The sequence below is a fragment of the Eumetopias jubatus genome, unplaced genomic scaffold, assembly GCF_037043125.1.
Source record: "Eumetopias jubatus isolate StellerSeaLion01/CBP00866 unplaced genomic scaffold, mEumJub1_p1.0 scaffold_13, whole genome shotgun sequence".
Lineage (NCBI taxonomy): Eukaryota > Metazoa > Chordata > Mammalia > Carnivora > Otariidae > Eumetopias > Eumetopias jubatus.
The window spans coordinates 9,756,710-9,773,611 of NW_028274819.1; the positions used below are offsets into that span (position 1 = coordinate 9,756,710).

At 54.1% G+C, this 16,902-nt stretch overlaps 2 protein-coding genes across 2 annotated transcripts; one reads left to right on the top strand and one right to left on the bottom strand.

Moving 5' to 3' along the window:
* The first annotated feature begins 605 nt into the window (after window positions 1–605).
* On the top strand, window positions 606–3,207 carry FTH1 (ferritin heavy chain 1). Its single transcript, XM_028117994.2, has 4 exons — window positions 606–805; window positions 2,202–2,348; window positions 2,653–2,778; window positions 2,882–3,207. Exons 1-4 carry the CDS (start codon window positions 692–694, stop codon window positions 3,044–3,046), a joined length of 552 nt encoding a protein of 183 aa, XP_027973795.2. The 5' UTR covers window positions 606–691; the 3' UTR covers window positions 3,047–3,207.
* A 247-nt stretch (window positions 3,208–3,454) lies between these two features.
* Window positions 3,455–13,148, bottom strand: BEST1 (bestrophin 1). The gene is made up of 10 exons (XM_028118212.2): window positions 12,997–13,148; window positions 11,682–11,776; window positions 10,966–11,199; window positions 10,235–10,389; window positions 9,770–9,847; window positions 8,601–8,753; window positions 7,839–7,919; window positions 7,390–7,541; window positions 4,653–5,270; window positions 3,455–3,685 (listed from the first exon to the last, which is right to left on the bottom strand). The coding sequence occupies exons 1-10, from the start codon at window positions 13,146–13,148 to the stop codon at window positions 3,667–3,669; spliced, it is 1,737 nt and encodes a 578-aa protein (XP_027974013.2). The 3' UTR covers window positions 3,455–3,666.
* Between the last annotated feature and the right edge of the window lie 3,754 nt (window positions 13,149–16,902).

Below are 16,902 nucleotides of genomic sequence, written 5' to 3' on the forward strand. Positions count from 1 at the left end.
TCCCAGCTCCACCTCTCACACGACCTCCTAGGGCCCAGGTTTCCACTTAACAATTTGCGAAAGGAGGAAATCACCTCGGGGGTGCGAACTGTTGGCCTACCGCTCGGATTGTTAACATGCCCTTGGCCAAGAGTCTCACGGAGCCCGCCGGGGGGCTCAGACTCGCCCCGACGCCCCCGGGGCCAGGGGCGCTTTCCGTCGGTTCCGAGACCCAGGACGCCCTGGGCCCAGGGCTCGGCGCTGGGCTTCGCGCCCGTCCCCACGTCTTCCCTACGGCCCCACCGCCAGGGCGCGCAAGGACGCCCACTGGACCCCACGCGCGGCGGGACACGCGCGGCCGGACACGCGCGGCCTCCCGGGCGGCGCCGCCCCTCCCCCACCGCCCCGGAGGCGGGGGCCGCGCGCCCACCGGAAGAGGCGGGGCTCGGCACGGAGGGCAGGCGGCTTGATTGGCCGGAGGGAGCCTGACGCCCGATCCCGCTATAAGTAGGGGGCCGCAGCCGTCTGCGCCACAGTCTCCGCCGAGAGTCGCCGCGGTTTCCTGCTTCAACAGTGCTTGGACGGAACCCGGCGCTCGTCCCCCACCCGGGCCGGCCGTTCAGAGCCAGCCCTCCGCCATCTCTTCGTCGCGCCCTCGGACCGCTCCAAGGCCCCCGCCGCCGCTCGCCGCCGCCTTTTCTCAGCCGCCGCCATGACGACCGCGTCCCCCTCGCAGGTGCGCCAGAACTACCACCAGGACTCTGAGGCCGCCATCAACCGCCAGATCAACCTGGAGCTCTACGCCTCCTACGTCTACCTGTCCATGGTGAGCGCCGGCCCGCGGGCGGGGGCGGCCTCCCGGGGCGGCGGGGCGGGGCGGCGCGGGGGTGTGGCTAACGCGCGGGCTCTCCCGCCTCCGCGCGTCCTGCTGGAAAATGGACGCTGCTCGAGGTCTACCAGGGCTTGCGCAGAAATTCTGGCCCACTCGCCCGTTCCCACTGTCCCTTGGGAGGGTGTCCTTTTAGGCGAGGGCCGCCTCTGCGCACCGCTCTATATTTAAAGAGAGCCTAGTTTCTTGAAATCCTCGATTTCGAGCGGTTGCAACCTGTACAGTCCTGCCATTAGGAAAGTGGGTTTTTGCGTTTCCATCCCTTCCTCTGCGTCAATCACGTGATCCTGGGGCCCTCCGTTTGCTGGGGTAATGGGGGCCAAGTGGTCCAGGCCCCGTCCCCCCTCCCCCCTCCCCCGGGTATGGCGGAGCCTGCTGGGAAATGGTATCGAATAGCAACTGGGGTGGTGGGGGGAGCTGGTGCTAAGTGGCTTATCTCCCACGGGCCGACCACTCTCCGAGCAGCCGTCGCCACCCCTCTGTTTGCTTATCTCTTGAGTTCCACATGGAAATCTCCCCTTCTGCGGGACACAGTTGTCTTAGTCATCCGTCTTTTTGCCTCCGGCACTTAATTCTTTATACTTTTTGTGCCTGAGAGTTGTGGCCCGCTAATTGCACCCGTGGTTTCTGGATAAACTACACCAGCGGTTACTGGGCAAAGAATTTTTCCATGCACTGATCGATGGAATCCCTTTTCCAAAATACTATTTTTAGCCGGTGTGGTGGGAGTTTCTTAGAATTGTCTTATGATTGTGCAAATTATCCAAGAATAGACAAGTTCCAGATGGATTTGAAAACAGGCCTGGATTTCCCCGACTGCCCTTCCATTTCAGGAACACCTGAATACACACAGCAAGTGCCTAAAACTGAATCGGGTTTTTTGCCTTCTGGAAATTTTTTCGTACATTAGCGTTGCCGACATTTGTCCCCTTGCCTAACGGGTTAATTTTAGAAATTAAAGCTGTAAACTGGCAAGCTCATATTTTAACATGGGTTAGTCAGTAGGGAGAGAAGGCACTATTTGTACAGGGTAAATACTCCCACACCCTCTCCAATCAAATTTGACAACTGGCTGGAAGAACTTTGCGCTAATACAGAGCCTTAAGAAATTCCATGCTGGGGGCAGTTCCCCATGATAATCCTAAAGGTTCCTTGTAGTAAACTTCCAGTTGTTTCAAGGACCAAGTTTTGCTTTTGCGTTTTAGAGTACAGACTGACTAGTGTTCAGTCCCGGAACACAGTCTGCCCGTCTGTCTCCTTCAGCGCAGACCCCTTTAGAAAGGCTAGGTGGCAGAGTGCCTTTTAACAGAACATGTTCGTGTTCTTCTTTCAGTCTTACTACTTTGACCGCGATGATGTGGCTTTGAAGAACTTTGCCAAATATTTTCTTCACCAATCTCATGAGGAGAGGGAACATGCTGAGAAACTGATGAAGCTGCAGAACCAACGAGGTGGCCGAATCTTCCTTCAGGATATCAAGGTGAACAAAAGATCCTAGAAATCCCCTGCTTCATGATCTAGCAGTCTTCAGGTGTCAGAAACCACTCACACTAGCAGTTGCCCTTATAAAATGAGGGTACTTTTGGCTTCTGTGCTTTTTTTGGGGCCTACCATCTCAGCTAAAAGAGGCGGACAGTAATGGGCAAGGATGTTAAATTTGAAACCTTTGGAGAAACTTGGATGTCCCTTTGCCAAAGCGCAGTGGTTACATGTTAGGTGCTTGCTAACTTGTGGATTAATTGGTAGAGGCTGCAGATGCATTGATGTGACCTCTTCTCATTCAGAAACCAGACCGTGATGATTGGGAGAACGGGCTGAATGCAATGGAGTGTGCATTACATTTGGAAAAGAGCGTGAATCAGTCACTACTGGAACTGCACAAACTGGCCACTGATAAAAGTGACCCCCATGTAAGTATTGGCAATGTGGGAGTGAATGGAGGAAGTCATTTGCCTCTTAGGGGCTGGGAAAACTTAACCAACCATTAACGTTCTTCCCCATTCTGTTTTCCAGTTGTGTGACTTCATTGAGACTCATTACCTGAATGAGCAGGTGAAATCCATCAAAGAATTGGGTGACCACGTAACCAACCTGCGCAAGATGGGGGCTCCCGAATCTGGCATGGCAGAGTATCTCTTTGACAAGCACACCTTGGGAAACAGTGATAGTGAAAGCTAAGCCTTAGGCTGTCTTCCCATAGCCACAAGGGTGACTTCCCTGGTCACCAAGGCAGTGCATGCATGTTGGGGTTACCTTTACCTTTTCTATAAGTTGTACCAAAACATCTACTTAACTTCTTTCATTTGTACCATTCTTCAAATAAAGTAATTTGGTACCCAGCTGTTGTCTTCTGAGTTTGTGGGATGGGCTAGAAATGCATTTAGGTTGTCTTTGCAATCTGTTCAAGTGCTATAGTTGAGCCACAGTAAAAAAAAAAAAAAAAATGAAATATCTGGGAGGGTTTGTAAAAAGTCCTTAGTGTGGAAAAGGTATCAAGGCTGGGTGTGTTGGGACTTACGGACTCCTGATTCTGAATTCTGAATTGGATGTTTTGAATTACATGTTTCCAGTAGTCCATTCCAGCTTCTCATAATTTTTTAATGTGCAAAAGGCATTTAGAGGCTTAAGTAGTCCTGAAACTATATGGATCTTCTTATCCATTAAGCTAACCATTTAAAGCTGTCCTACAAACACATTCTTCAGTGTGGACAGCTGCATGACAGACTGGATCAGTGTCCTGCTGGTGTACATGCAGGTAGGACCAGGCCGGTGAAGTGTTCCCCCCCTTGGGAAACAGGCTAGGAATGTGCTTCATCCCTAGAGAGAATTGGAGAAAGTTTTCAATGTGAGTATGGAAGATAATCATTTCAATCGTCGGAGTTAGGGCCCCTAAAATCAGTGAGTAGTGTCAGGAGACTGAAGAGCCATCTCTACTTGCTAACAACTACATATTAACGTCCTTTCCCGGACAAACTGCAGATTTGTAGAAGTTTCTGTATCTAAGAACTTTTGACCACAGAAGGGACTGCTTGAGAATAGAAAACAGGAAGTTCTAGTTCCAGTTCTTACATGATGGGGGGTGGGGCGGGGGAGGTACGGGGGATCTAACTGGGTAAAATCCAGAATGTAGGGAAATGGTTTTGTGACCCCTGTGGATTGACCCCAAGGAAGCATGAAGAAAATTTATGTTCAGAAGTCTTTGAGTATCCCAAAGCAGTGAGATACCCCAAGGGACCTGGATGCCCTCACCTTAACCATCTGCCAGTTCCCAGGGGTCTAACGCTTTCCAGAAGTACTGAGAAGTTGTGGGGGAGTGTTCATATGCTCTCTCTGAGCTTTGCCTGGGCAGTGAGTGGGGCTCTTGGGGTACAGCCCAGAGCGCCCAGTTCTTCCTCATGGTTTTGCATCTGCTACTCTGAGCTTGGTCCAGGAATAACATGTGACTACTTAAAAGTGTGGCCTAGTGGCCACCAGGCATGGTCCCCGTCAGAGCAATCTCACCTTCACGTGGCACCCAGGGAGCTCTTTCCTAGTGATGATGTCAGGCTCCAGTGAAATGAGCTAAAGCCCTCAAACTTGGGCCCTTGCTGAGGTGGCCAGGTGTGTGCCCCAAGCCAATGCTGGGTGTAAGTCCAGCATGCTCTGGCAGTGACGGGACCATAGGAAAATGGGCTCCCAGGAAGGTGGAAGAAGGGCAGAATCACAGCAAGGGAAGGTGGTGGTATTTCCCACCCATATGGGAGGGGGGAAGGTGAAGTGACCCTGGTTAAGGTGGAAGACAGACCTGTTTTCCAAGGCCCAATAGGGATCCTCATGACCTCTGAGTACAGTGTGTAGGTTAGTTGACTGGTCCAAATGTGATTCTCCAAGATGATGTTCAGGGGTCTCCAACATGCCCGTCAGGTTAAACTCGACAGTTTTCCTCTTCGTGTGACCCGATTCTGGGTCCTCTGCTGAGGACCCGATACTATCTGAGAGCAATTCAAAACTGGTCTTTGTCCCTGGAGTCATAGGCTGTAGGCTTTGGTCTTTGACAGCGCTGTCTATGCCCAAGACTCTGCGAAGGCTTGGTGCGGACTGTCCAGGTGGGAAGATCATAGGTGTGTGGCTGAGGGGTGTCTGTGGGGCACTGTGGTAGCCTGACCTCCCGTACAGTGCAGCAGTCTCGAAAGCATCCTCCTTAATCTTCCAGGTCTTGCTGTCTTCTTGGTCCCTAGAGTGCTGCCTGGCACCCCCGAATTTCATGGGCTGGCCCTCATGGAGAAGGCCTTCTTTCTTGGACCACAGTAGTTTGGTCTTTGAGTTTGCCTTGGGGGGATGGTGGTCATGGGACTGCAGCCCTAGGAAGCGGCCAATGATGCCAGTGTGAGGGCCTTCCTCCTCCATGTCTTCCTTATGCAGACTGGAAAGAGGCATGAGACTCGGGGTTAAGTAGGGGACAAAGGACCAAAGCCGGACTTGACTTCTCTTTTACCCCCTTTTCCCTCCTCTTGGCCCAAAGCCAAGGACACACTGTTCCTCACAGTGCCTGGACTCCCCTCTCTCCCGACCCATCCTGTACTGCACTGCCTTCTTACTCCTTCCCAGCCCGGCTCACCTCACTGTTCTGTGGCCCCCTCTTGCCCAAGTTCACTAAACTCCCTAGCCGGGCGCATCTTCTCTTTAACGTCTCTCCCTCCAAGCGACCTGAACTACTGGTCCCGGGTGTGGTGGGTCAGATGAGGCCCAGGAGTGACTCTGGGTGGGCCAGGGGTTTGCGGTTCCAGCTGGGGAGCAGCATCCACAAAGAAGTGTGGCTTCCTGGGAGCCCAAAGCCTTTACTCGGCAGGAGAAAGCCCATTAGCCCAGAATGTGGCCTGTCCTTGCCGGTGTCCACATTCTCCCCATGCTTCGAGGCCCAGCTCCGGGTCCAGCCAGAGGCCACCTCCCAGGCCAGAGGTGGTCTCTGTTCTATGCTGTGGCTCTTTCCCAGGCATCTAGTACCTTGTACCGTCTATCAGAGTTTGGACCTTGGGTTTGAGCCCCTCACTAAATTGTTCCTTGGAGACAAGGCCTATGTATTAGTACCCTCTGTTCCCACCCAACCCTCAGCTGCTAGAGCACAGACCATAGGGAATTCAAAAGCAACTTCCAGGGGCGCCTGGGTGGCTCAGTCGGTTAAGCATCTGCCTTCGGCTCAGGTCGTGATCCCGGGGTCCTGGGATAGAGCCCCGCACATCAGGGTCCCTGCTCAGCAGAGAGTCTGCTTCTCCCTCTGCCTCCCTTCCCCAGCCCTTGTGCTCTCCCTCTTTGTTCACTCTCGCTTTTATTTTTATTTTATTTTTAAAAGATTTTTATTTATTTGAGAGAGAAACTTCCAGAAATGTCTCTGACCTAAGCAAGCCTCCATCCTTCATTTGATCACTTTTTCAAACCTTCCTCACACCCATTAGGGACTCTAGCTAATTCAAATTATGGCTTAGTAGGGTATTTCATTTTTAAAAGAAAACTGCTTAAATCTGTGGAAGAAAACCTGGATGGTATGGACCCTGACACACAGAGGACTCTCCAAAGTCCCCTCCACTGCCCTACAGGGGAGCAAGGGCTCTCTGGGATGGCCCTTCGGGCCACTGTGGCCCAGCTCCAACTCACAAGGGAATCAGACCAAATCAGGGAAATGGGGCCCATGGGCAGGAAAGTTTGGCTTCTGTGGGTGACCTGAGGCCTATACTCTAGCCCAGAATCTACCCAGAAGGTACCTGTGATGAATCATCCTCTTGCTGGCACATGCTTGCCCCACCCTCATCCCAGGGGAACCCCCCCGCCCACTTTCACTCTCCATCTAAACACCCTGGTCCATCAGAAAACGTAGTTCTGGACCAGGCTCTAACATTCCAACTGCATCACTGATCACTGTCAGCCCTTGAGTAAGTCTCTTCTTTCTCTGGGCCTCAGTTTCCAACTCTGGACATGGGGGGCTTCGGCTGGAGGTACCTAAAAGCCCTTATAGCTTTAGGAGTTACTAAGCAGTACAAGGAAGGTAAGGATTAAGGGTGTGGAGGTAGAAGCAGACATACCTGGTCCGCATACACTGCTTGTTAACTATGTGATCCTGGGCTGGGCAACCTATTTAACCTCTCTGAACTTGGACTTAATCATCTGAAAACTGGAGATATCAAACCAGGGTTATTGGGAAGAAAAAGAGAGTTTATATAAAGAGCTTAGCGGAGTTCCCAGCACCTAGCATGCGTCAATATTTATTAACTAGGGCGCCTGGGTGGCTCAGATGGTTAAGCGTCTGCCTTCGGCTCAGGTCATGATCCCAGGGTCCTGGGATCGAGTCCCACATCGGGCTCCCTGCTCCTTGGGAGCCTGCTTCTCCCTCTGCTTCTCTCTCTCTCTCCCTCTGTCTCTCATGAATAAATAAATAAAATCTTTAAAAATAAATAAATAAATAAATATTGATTAACTAGTGCTTTTCCTTCCAAGTTCTTGTGCATAGGCTTTTCTATGCACCAAAGTGGTTCCCTGGCACTGCTCACCTGATGTTGAAGGTGGAGCCTAAAAAGGAGGCTCGACGAGACTGGGCGGAAGCAGCTGTGTAGGGGGGTTGTGGTTCTGGCTCATTCCAGTACATATCCCGCTCCATCGGGGGCAGGTCCTGGTGCATCTCGTCCACAGCCAGCAGGGACACCTGGTTGCCAGGTACAGAAGGAGAAGTCCAAGAGACAGGACAGCCCAAGCGGGACCGTGATCTTGCTAGATGACCTGGAAAGGTCACTTCCCTCTCTCTGGGCCTCGGTTTCCCTACTTGTGAAACGGAGAGACTGATGCCTATCTGCAACCTCAGAAGTTGGGGTGAGAATCCCGTGAGTGAATGGTTGGCTGGGAGGTGGGGGTGGCAACTCACTGTAAGGTCTCCCTACAGAACTGTGGGGTCCCCTCCTTGGGTCCAGTTCAGGGAAGGTCCACAGGACAGGCTCCCAAATACCTGCAAGCTCCTGTCGACAATCCAGTTTGTCTCAAAGTCATCATCATCCTCTCCAAATGGGTTGATGAGCTGTTCTGCCACCTTGTGGAGAGGTGAGGCTCTGAAGTCGTCAGGTAGATTCCCTGCAGCCTTGCTCCCTGCCCTTGAACTTCAGCTCCTGCTCTTTCCATGCCCCCCAAGATGCCCCTCCTGCCTGACCACCATCTCCAAAGCCAGTATGTAAGGGCTCCAGCCACCCACACTCATAGGCACCCGCACACAGTCCCCTTCCCTTCAGGACACTGAGCCCAAGCCCCTCTCCCGAGCCCGTTGCTCCCTGTACACCCAGAGCTGTCCTTGAGTCTGTCACTCACACAGTCACCACTGGTCCCTCCCCTCACTGTATCTTCCCTGGAGTTCCATAATTCTTTTTTTTTTTTTAAGATTTTATTTATTTATTTGACAGAGAGAGACACAGCGAGAGAGGGAACACTAGCAGGGGGAGTGGGAGAGGGAGAAGCAGGCTTCCCACAGAGCAGGGAGCCCGATGCGGGGCTCGATCCCAGGACCCTGGGATCACAACATGAGCCGAAGGCAGATGCTTAACGACTGAGCCACCCAGGCGCCCCGGCCTTCTGCTTCTCCCTCTGCCTCCCTTCCCCAGCCCTTGTGCTCTCCCTCTTTGTTCACTCTCGCTTTTATTTTTATTTTATTTTTAAAAGATTTTTGACCCTTCTAGCCACAAGCCACGACCACAGCCGGTCTGGCCGCAGAGACTCTCACCTTCAGCCAGCCGGCGTAGAAGAAGAACTGCAGGAATGTGAAAACAGGTACAACAAGGTCCAGCTCGTGGCCAGGGTAGGCTTTGGCTGGGTCCAAGAACTGCCGCCCAATCAGGCAAGCCAGGAAGAAGCTGTACACAGCCACGGTCACCACCTGGGCGGGAAAAGAGGGTGGCGGCAGAAATGGGCTGGCTGGTCAGGAAAGAAACTGAGTGTTACTGGAGTGGTTGGGGGTGGGAGGGATGGGGTGGCTGGGTGATAGACATTGGGGAGTGTATGTGCTATGGTGAGTGCTGTGAATTGTGCAAGACTGTTGAATCACAGATCTGTACTTCTGAAACAAATAATGCAACATATTTTAAGAAAAAAGAAAAAGAAGAAGATAACAGGAGAGGAAGAAAAGGGGAGTATGTCAGAGGGGGAGACGAACCATGAGAGATGATGGACTCTGAAAAACAAACTGAGGGTTCTAGAGGGGAGGGGGGTAGGGGGATGGGTTAGCCTGGTGATGGGCATTGAGGAGGGCACGTTCTGCATGGAGCACTGGGTGTTATGAACAAACAATGAATCATGGAACACTGCACCAAAAACTAATGATGTAATATATGGTGATTAACATAACAATAAAAAATTAAAAAAAAAAAAAAAGAAATGGGCTGGCTGGGGTCCTGGAATCAGGAAGCTCCCTAGGCTGGGAGGCCTTGCTCTGATTCGCACAGTCCTATGACTTTGGGTCTCCGCGATCTCTTTAAAATGAGGATATCCGGGGGGCCTGGGTGGCTCAGATGGTTAAGCGTCTGCCTTCGGCTCAGGTCATGATCTCAGGGTCCTGGGATCGAGTCCCACAGCAAGGAGCCCGCTTCTCCCTCTGCCTGCCACTCCCCCTGCTTGTACTCTCCTTCTCTCTCTGGCAAATAAATAAATAAAATCTTTAAAAAATAAATAAAAAAATAATAAAATGGGGATATTCACATTCCCTCCACTGGGCTGAACCAGGCAGAAGCCTGGACTCTTCAAACTTGTCACTAGAGAGAATCTGCAAAGTCCAGACCTAAATCCCAGGGTGAGCCTCTAAGCCCCTAAGTGAGCCCTTCCCATCGCAGGCTGTTTCCTGAGTCCTCCCAGTACCCCCATTTTCCCAAGGGGCAGCTTCCCTGGCCTGGTCCTCACCTGCGTGTACACCAGCGGGATACTGATCCAGTCGTAGGCAAACAGGTGTCCACACTGAGTACGCAAGATGTTCATCTCCTGGGGAGCAGAATGGAGGGTTGGCTTTCTGACCACCATCTGCTCTCCCAGGCTCAACTTCAGCTCTTCCCCAGGTGCCAGGGTCTGGCGCTCATGGTCCAGCCCTGACTATGTAGTCAGCGGGAGCTCACTTAACCTCTCTGCACCTCAGCCTCCTCATCTATCAAAAAGGAGGAGCTAGGATCTCAGAGGCTCCCTTTAGAGAGGAAGTGGGAGGGGAATTTGGGGGAGGGGCTACCGTGGGTTGTGGAATCCTGTGGGTCAAAATCCTACAATACCAAGGCAGGTTCTAGGAAGAGCCTCAAGCCCCGTCTTTGTAGGAAACTGTTCCACCTGGGCCACAACCGTCCCCACTCTGCATCAGCCCCATCTGTGTAGTGAGCTCACGTCTAGCAGGCTCTGGAGCAGGACAGGGTCCCGGATTCGACCTCCAATCCATGCCTTCATTGCCAGGTTGGCAAACCACACCCAGGGCACCCAGAACGTGTTGTGAGGCAAGCTCAACTTTTCCAAGTGCTTGCGTTCCGCGGGGGTCATAAAGCCTGCGGGGTGGAGTGAAGAAGGCAGTGGGTGGGGGAGCCCGCAGAACGGATGGCTGGCAGGGGTGGCCAGGCCTTTGCCGAAGCCCAGGATTTAGGCCCAAGCTCACTGGGACCACGGAGCTCCTTTGCCATCCTCCATGCTGTTCTGGCCTGAGAACTGTCTTATTAATCAGGACCAGGTCAGGAAAGGTCAGAGACGGAGGTCACAGAAATGCAGACTGAAAACTGTAGAACTGGACGGGAAAGGGCAGAGGGAGGCAGACCGGTACTTTCTCACCAGTTCCCAAGGCCCCGCCCCCGGCCCTCCGTACCCACTCTTCCCTCATCCCTCAAGGGCCCTTAACCCTACCTCAAACCGCTATGCTCTCGCGAGGTTCCGGGCCTCGCTCCCACCCATCTTCAGGCCCCCGACTCCGCCCCGCCCAATTCGGCGAGGTCTCGACCCCACCCCGCTCCTGGCCCCACCCAATCTTCAGCCCGGAGGCCTCGGGCTCCACCCATCTGCTCCGGCCCCGCCCGGGCCCGCTCCTGGCCCCCGCTCCGGGCCCCGCCCCGGGCCCCGCCGGCCCCGCCCACCTGCTTTCACCAGGTGCTGGGAGCTGGGAAAGCGCTTGTAGACCGCGGCGCTGACGCTGCGCAGGATGAGCACGTTGCCCAGGTTGGCGTAGCGCATGAGCGTGCGCCGCAGCAGCCGGCCTTGCTCGTCCTTGCCCTCCACCAAGCCTGATACCAGGTTCATGAGGCGGTCGGGCCACGGCAGGTTCTCGTACTGGTTCCACCAGCGGGTCACGACCAGCGTCACGTAGAAGCCTGGGCAGGAGAGGCGGGGGGCGGGGGGAGGGGGGCCGAGGGCCCGGGCTGCGGCCAGAGCCAAGCGAGGTCGGTGCCTCGGTTTCTCCATCTTTCTGATGGGGAGCAGGCCCAGCCCCGACCCTCCTGGAAGGCTCTGAGGAGCGGAAGACCATCAAAGCCCCGCACGAAGGCGCAAGAGCCTGAGTTCTCTCCCCCGGGGGCCACTGCCTATCCCAGGAATCTGCCAGAACCCTCCCCTCCTGCTCAGAGGCTCCGGGGACTATGTCACCGGTGCCCTCAGAAGCTGGGGTCTTCGGTGCTAACTTAGGATGTCCTTCCTAATGTCTAACATCAGTCCGTCTGGCTGCATCTCCCCATTTCCCTGAACTGCCGAGAGGCACTGACACGCCACTGGCCTTCCCCAGCTAGTTCCTCGTAGTCCACCTGTGTGGAGCCTGGAGCAGCCACTGGGGTCCCGACGCGCCAAAAGGGGAGCTCACCCAGCACGAAGGAAATGGGGATGAGCTGGATGTAGCTGTCGCAATACAGAGTCAGTTTCTCAAACATCACCTGCTGTTCCTCGGTGAGGGCCATCCTGGGGGGTGGGGGGTGGGGGGGTGTGTAGACACTGGGAGGACATGGCTGAGGTCGGTACTGACTCCAGCCACGCCTAGGGTAGGAGTGTGGCTGCCTCTTTGCTACCGCACCACTTCCCTGTCCCTTTCACTGGCCCTGCCTGGGGCCCCCTCCTCTGGCCTGAGCCAGATCCCACTTCCTTCTCTGGCAACCCCAAACCCCAAGGGCGCATCTGCTCCACGGCTGCAAGAGGCCCCTCAGGAGGTTTTCTGTGAGGTATAGGAGGAAGGTCCTGCCCAGGGAGTTACTTTTGGGCACCACTGACCCTTTTAAAGGATCCAAAGGACAGTTTGAAAGCAGGTTCAAGAAGTGTTTGATCTTTAAAAAAACATACGGTGGGGAGAGATGAATAGGTGAGCACAGAGGGTTCTCAGGGCAGTGAAACTAGTCTGTATGATACTAGAATGGTAGATAATGCCATTTGTCCAAACCCACAGAATGTACAACATCAAGAGTGGACCCTAGTGTAAACTGTGGACTTTGGGTGATAATGGTGTGTCCATGTGGGTTCATCTATTATGACAAATGTGCCACTTGGCTGTGGCATATTGGTAGTGGGGGCGGTTGTGTGTGTTCGAGGGGGTATATGGACGCTCTCTACCTTCTGCTCAATTTTACTATCAACTTAAAACTCTAAAAAATAAAGTCTAATTTTTTTTAAAGTATATTGGTGCCCGAGTAACAACCAAAGAAAACCAATATGCTTTACTATTGGTATTGTAATTACGAATCAAGAATTTTCTGTATTTAATAGTTTTTCAATCCATTTCAGTCATTAATGCTTTTTCCATTCAGAATGCTTTCATATATTCTATGATTATATCTCTCCTATATTTTATTTAAGTAAACATTTTTATTGGGGGGAAAATACAGTCCGGGCCTGTGAGCTTGTGCGGGACTCAGGAAAACAGGCTGGCGGAGTTGCACCAGATGAGGCTTGGATTCCAGAGGCCTCTCCCTGGGTTGGAGGAAAGACACTCCCAGCCTGCAGGTTGCCTCCTGTTACCTCCTCCCCAGCCCCCAACCTCCGGCCCCCCCACCCCCACCCCCAGGGCTTGGCCAGGAGCTCAGGTCAGCCTTAGCCGGCTCTGGTACATTGGCCCCCTGCATGGCTGGCTAGTTGTTCCAAGCCCCAGCTGTACGCCTCCCGGGCCCCAGCCCCAGCCTTTCCCCCTGCACCTGTAAATGAAACGGATGGTGTAGTAGCTGAGCAGGAAGATGAGGAACTCGCCATAGAGCAGCTTGTAGATGCTGCCTCGCCAGCACAGCAGCAGGCGAGAGAAGGAGCCTAAGCGGGCATTCGCCACTTGGCTTGAGTAGGTGACGGTCATGGCCGGGCACTGGACTGCAGCAAGTGGGCTTGGGTCCTAGTAGACAGGGAGAGACACTTATGGGGGGCTTGTTCGGGGCTTGTCTGGGCCCCATGAGTGATCTTAGCCGGGACCCTTCCCTGCTCCGGGCCTCAGCTTTCCTGTCTGGACACTGGGAGGGGGATGAGGGCCTCAAGGGCCCTTTCGGCTCTTCCTGCCTGTGGGACATGGGAAGCCAGGGAAGAGAGCCCCAAGCTGCCCACAGCCTTGACAGGGAAGACAGACAGGTCTGCGCCCTTAAGTTGTATGACGAAGGCAACGACAACAGCAAAAGCAAAGTCCACACGCTGGGCATGGTCCCCTGAGCCAGGCAGCATTCTGAGCCTATCTTCTTCATTAGCTCCCTAAGCACCCACGACCACCTTGGAGCAAGACTGGTAAGGGGCCTGGTCAGTCTTGTCCACTGCCCTGTCTCCAATGCCCAGAACAGAGGCTGGCTGGTAGAGATGCTCAAATAATGTTTACTGAACAGTGACCCCAGGGCCTTTCCACTTGCTAATCCTTCTGCCTGGAAGATGCTCTCTCTCATCTAATGTATGGCTCATTCCCACGTCAGGCTGTCTGCCCAGAAAGGGTGTTCCCAACTACGGTCCCTGTAGATAACATCCCAGTGCCACTGGTACTCTCTGACCCCTCATCTTGTCGATTTCTGTCCACAGCATGTATCTTGTTCTGCTTGAAATGCTATTTTGCAGGACGTCTGCTGGTTTACTGACCATTCCCTCCCGCGCACGGAAGCTTCTGCTGCCCTCTCGTAGGAGGTGCTCCGTCAGAGCTTCTCGAAGCAATGACGGACACCCGCCCTCTCCCTGCTTGCGCGGATGGGGCTCCATAGCTGTGCCTTTGTGCCCCGTGCACACCAAGCTCATTCCCACCTCGGAGACTTTGCACAGGTGCCCCCCCCCCACGCGCACACATGCTGCCCGTGGGTGGACATCCCACGCACCAATGCAGGGACCACCGTCCACCCCGTAAGCCCTCAAAGCCCCGGCCCAGCCTGCTTCCGCCGACCACTACTCACAAGAAGGGCTCCAGTCTTCTCAGGCAGTCCCACAATAGTTCTGGCCACTGGACCCGTGGGACTCTTGGGGGTTCTGTGGCCAGTGCCCGCTCTTAGGGGCTGGCCCTGCGCATGCGTGTGTTAAGCGGTCACTTGACTCCCTCAGCCAGGGCTTCCACAAAGGAGCCTTGTTTGGGCCCCTCTCATAATCTGCACCTAAGCAGCGGCCGGCGCCGCCTGGCCAGGGCCCCTCTAATTCCTGCCGGTGCTGGGGGGAAGGTGCTGAGCTGAGGGCTAGAATTTGGGGCAGCTCCCCTCCACCATGGGCCCAATCCTGCCATTTTCTCTGGGCCCTCAAATACGGAGATCGAAGGACCTGTTTCCTTTCTCTTTTCTTCTCTTTTTTTTTAAAGGCCATATATTGTATGATGCCGTTTTTAAAAATATTTTATTTATTTGACAGAGAGAGAGAGAGAGAGAGAGAGAGACAGCGAGAGAGGGAACACAAGCAGGGGAGTGGGAGAGGGAGAAGCAGGCTTCCCGCTGAGCAGGGAGCCCGATGTGGGGCTCGATCCCGGGACCTGGGATCATGACCTGAGCTGAAGGCAGACGCTTAACGACTGAGCCACCCAGGCGCCCCTGGAAGGATCTGTTTCTGACCACTGAGGTCTTGCGAGGAGAGCTGTGGGGAATGGGGCCAGGCCCTGTCTGGAGCTACACAGCGGGAGCCGCGGGCCAGCCAATGGGGCTTTGGCAGTTCTGAGGGCACTGGAAAGAACACTGGACCACAGTCAGAAGCCCTGGCTTCTAGTCCTGGCTCTGCCACCTGTGTGTGTGGTGACCCTAGTGGTCCTCTGCTCCTTCCTAGGCCTCAGTATCCCTCTCCAAAAAGGATGGTACTGCTTTAGACCTCATCACCTTTCTCAGGGCGACAGCGGGCCGCCCCTGCTGGTGAGGAGCCCTGATTGGCTGGTGGTGACATCATAGGTCATTCAGGCTGTGATTGGCTGGTAGAATCCAGTTGGTAGGTTGGTTCACAGCTATGGAAAGAGGGGGTGGGGTGCGGGGGTAGGAGGCTGCCGTGTGGGGGCTGGGCCTGGTGCGGGATGACACAGCAGCCCTGGTGTCTATGCAAAATGGGAGTATGTACCCAGGTCCCCAAGGGCAGCCGGTTAATAGCTCAGCACCTGGTTCCAAACATTTTAATCCATCAATCTATACACGAGGGCCCTCCTAAGCCACTGGAAGTGATGGGTGTCCAGAACGGGCTCCTCTTGTGAAAGCTTGAAGCCGCAGTGGCTCTTGGTCTTCAGTGAGTGGCCATGAGAATGGTCTGGAATGTATAGGAAACGTGCACCTTCTCGGGATCTTTCTCCAGAGTCTGATTCTGCCACGGCGGGGTGGGTGTGTGTGTGTGTGTGTGTGTGTGTGTGTGTGTGTGCGCGCGCGTGCGCGCGCGCGCGCGCGCTACATCTCTAATGAGCACGGCGGGGGGCGAGGAGGAGGATTATAATGCCAGTGGCCTTCAGATCGGACTTTCTGAACCCCTGATTTACAATATGACCTCAAGCCTTAAAATAAATCCACTCCTTCCCTCCCCTCCCCCTCCCTCCTCTCTCCCACTCCTCCTCCGTCGCCTCGCTTTTTCCCTCTCCCTGACATACTCCTAAGTGTTAACAATGCTGAGATTGCAGGTGACTTTTTTTTTTTTAAGATTTTTCACCTATTTATTTAACAGAGAAGGAGAGAGAGCACAGCAGGGGGAGCAGCAGACAGAGGAAGAGAGAGAAGCAACTGCCCCCCCCCCAGCTGAGCAGGGAGCCTGATGGGGGGGCTCCCTACCAGGGATCATGATCCGAGCCAAAGGCCGACTCCCAACCGACTGAGCCACCCAGGCGCCCCTGCAGGTGACTTTTGTGCACACCACTCTTGCCTTTATAATTGTCTGCCTGGGGCAAAAGATTATTTCACAACAACCTTGGATACTTTTCTAATCACAGCTAAAATAATGGCATCGCAGTTATGAGGGAGTCTTCAGAGATCAGCAACGGCCTTTTAGGAGTATTTGCTACCCCGCTGCTGCCTGTGGGAAACACCTTTCCCATCGCTGTCCTTAACTTGAGCCTCGGTCTCCTCATCCGGAAAATGGGACAATAACACCTACGTCAGCAATGAGAATGATGGGTAACAATTTCGTCAGTTCTCCAAACCGGTGGTTCTCATGCCTGGCTGCCTGGCCCTGGCACCTCTGCCCGACCCCTCCAGATTCGGTTGGGCTGGCAGGTCCCAGACGTGGCCATTTTCTCAAGTTCCCCAGGCAAGTCCAAAGGACAGCATGGGTGGAGAATCACTGCTGTAAGGGATAATGCCCTACCCTGTATTTCCTTTTCCCCCACCAAAACATATCAACACTCAAGAGAGAGCTTTCCACTTAGCAGGCGATTAATATGTTAAATTGAAACGTGTGCCTTCACCACGTCTGGCACGGGGATGCCCACTCCATGTCAGTTGAAGGAATGGACGAAACGCCTCTCTTTCTGTGCCATCAGGTTCCTGCCTCCCCCATGGTGACCACTGGAGGGCGCCCTTGCCTAGCTGGCTCTGGCCCTGGAAGCCTTGTTAGCCGGTCGGAGTCCATAGGGACCCTGGAGCTGACACTGGATGTCTTTCCCTCATCTCCTTGACCCTGACCAGCAGCTGTAGAGCTATAAGAGG

What these genes read in the sequence shown, in the direction of transcription:
- FTH1 (XM_028117994.2), top strand. Translation starts at nt 692, where the DNA reads ATGACGACCGCGTCCCCCTCGCAGGTGCGCCAGAACTACCACCAGGAC. An exon ending in CCTACGTCTACCTGTCCATG is followed by an intron (nt 806 to 2,201) that starts GTGAGCGCCGGC and finishes TTCTTCTTTCAG; the next exon opens with TCTTACTACTTTGACCGCGA. An exon ending in CTGATAAAAGTGACCCCCAT is followed by an intron (nt 2,779 to 2,881) that starts GTAAGTATTGGC and finishes TCTGTTTTCCAG; the next exon opens with TTGTGTGACTTCATTGAGAC.
- BEST1 (XM_028118212.2), bottom strand. Translation starts at nt 13,148, where the DNA reads ATGACCGTCACCTACTCAAGCCAAGTGGCGAATGCCCGCTTAGGCTCC. An exon ending in TGCTCCAGAGCCTGCTAGAC is followed by an intron (nt 9,848 to 10,234) that starts GTGAGCTCACTA and finishes TCTGCTCCCCAG; the next exon opens with GAGATGAACATCTTGCGTAC. An exon ending in TCCCGCTGGTGTACACGCAG is followed by an intron (nt 8,754 to 9,769) that starts GTGAGGACCAGG and finishes TTTCCCGCCCAG; the next exon opens with GTGGTGACCGTGGCTGTGTA.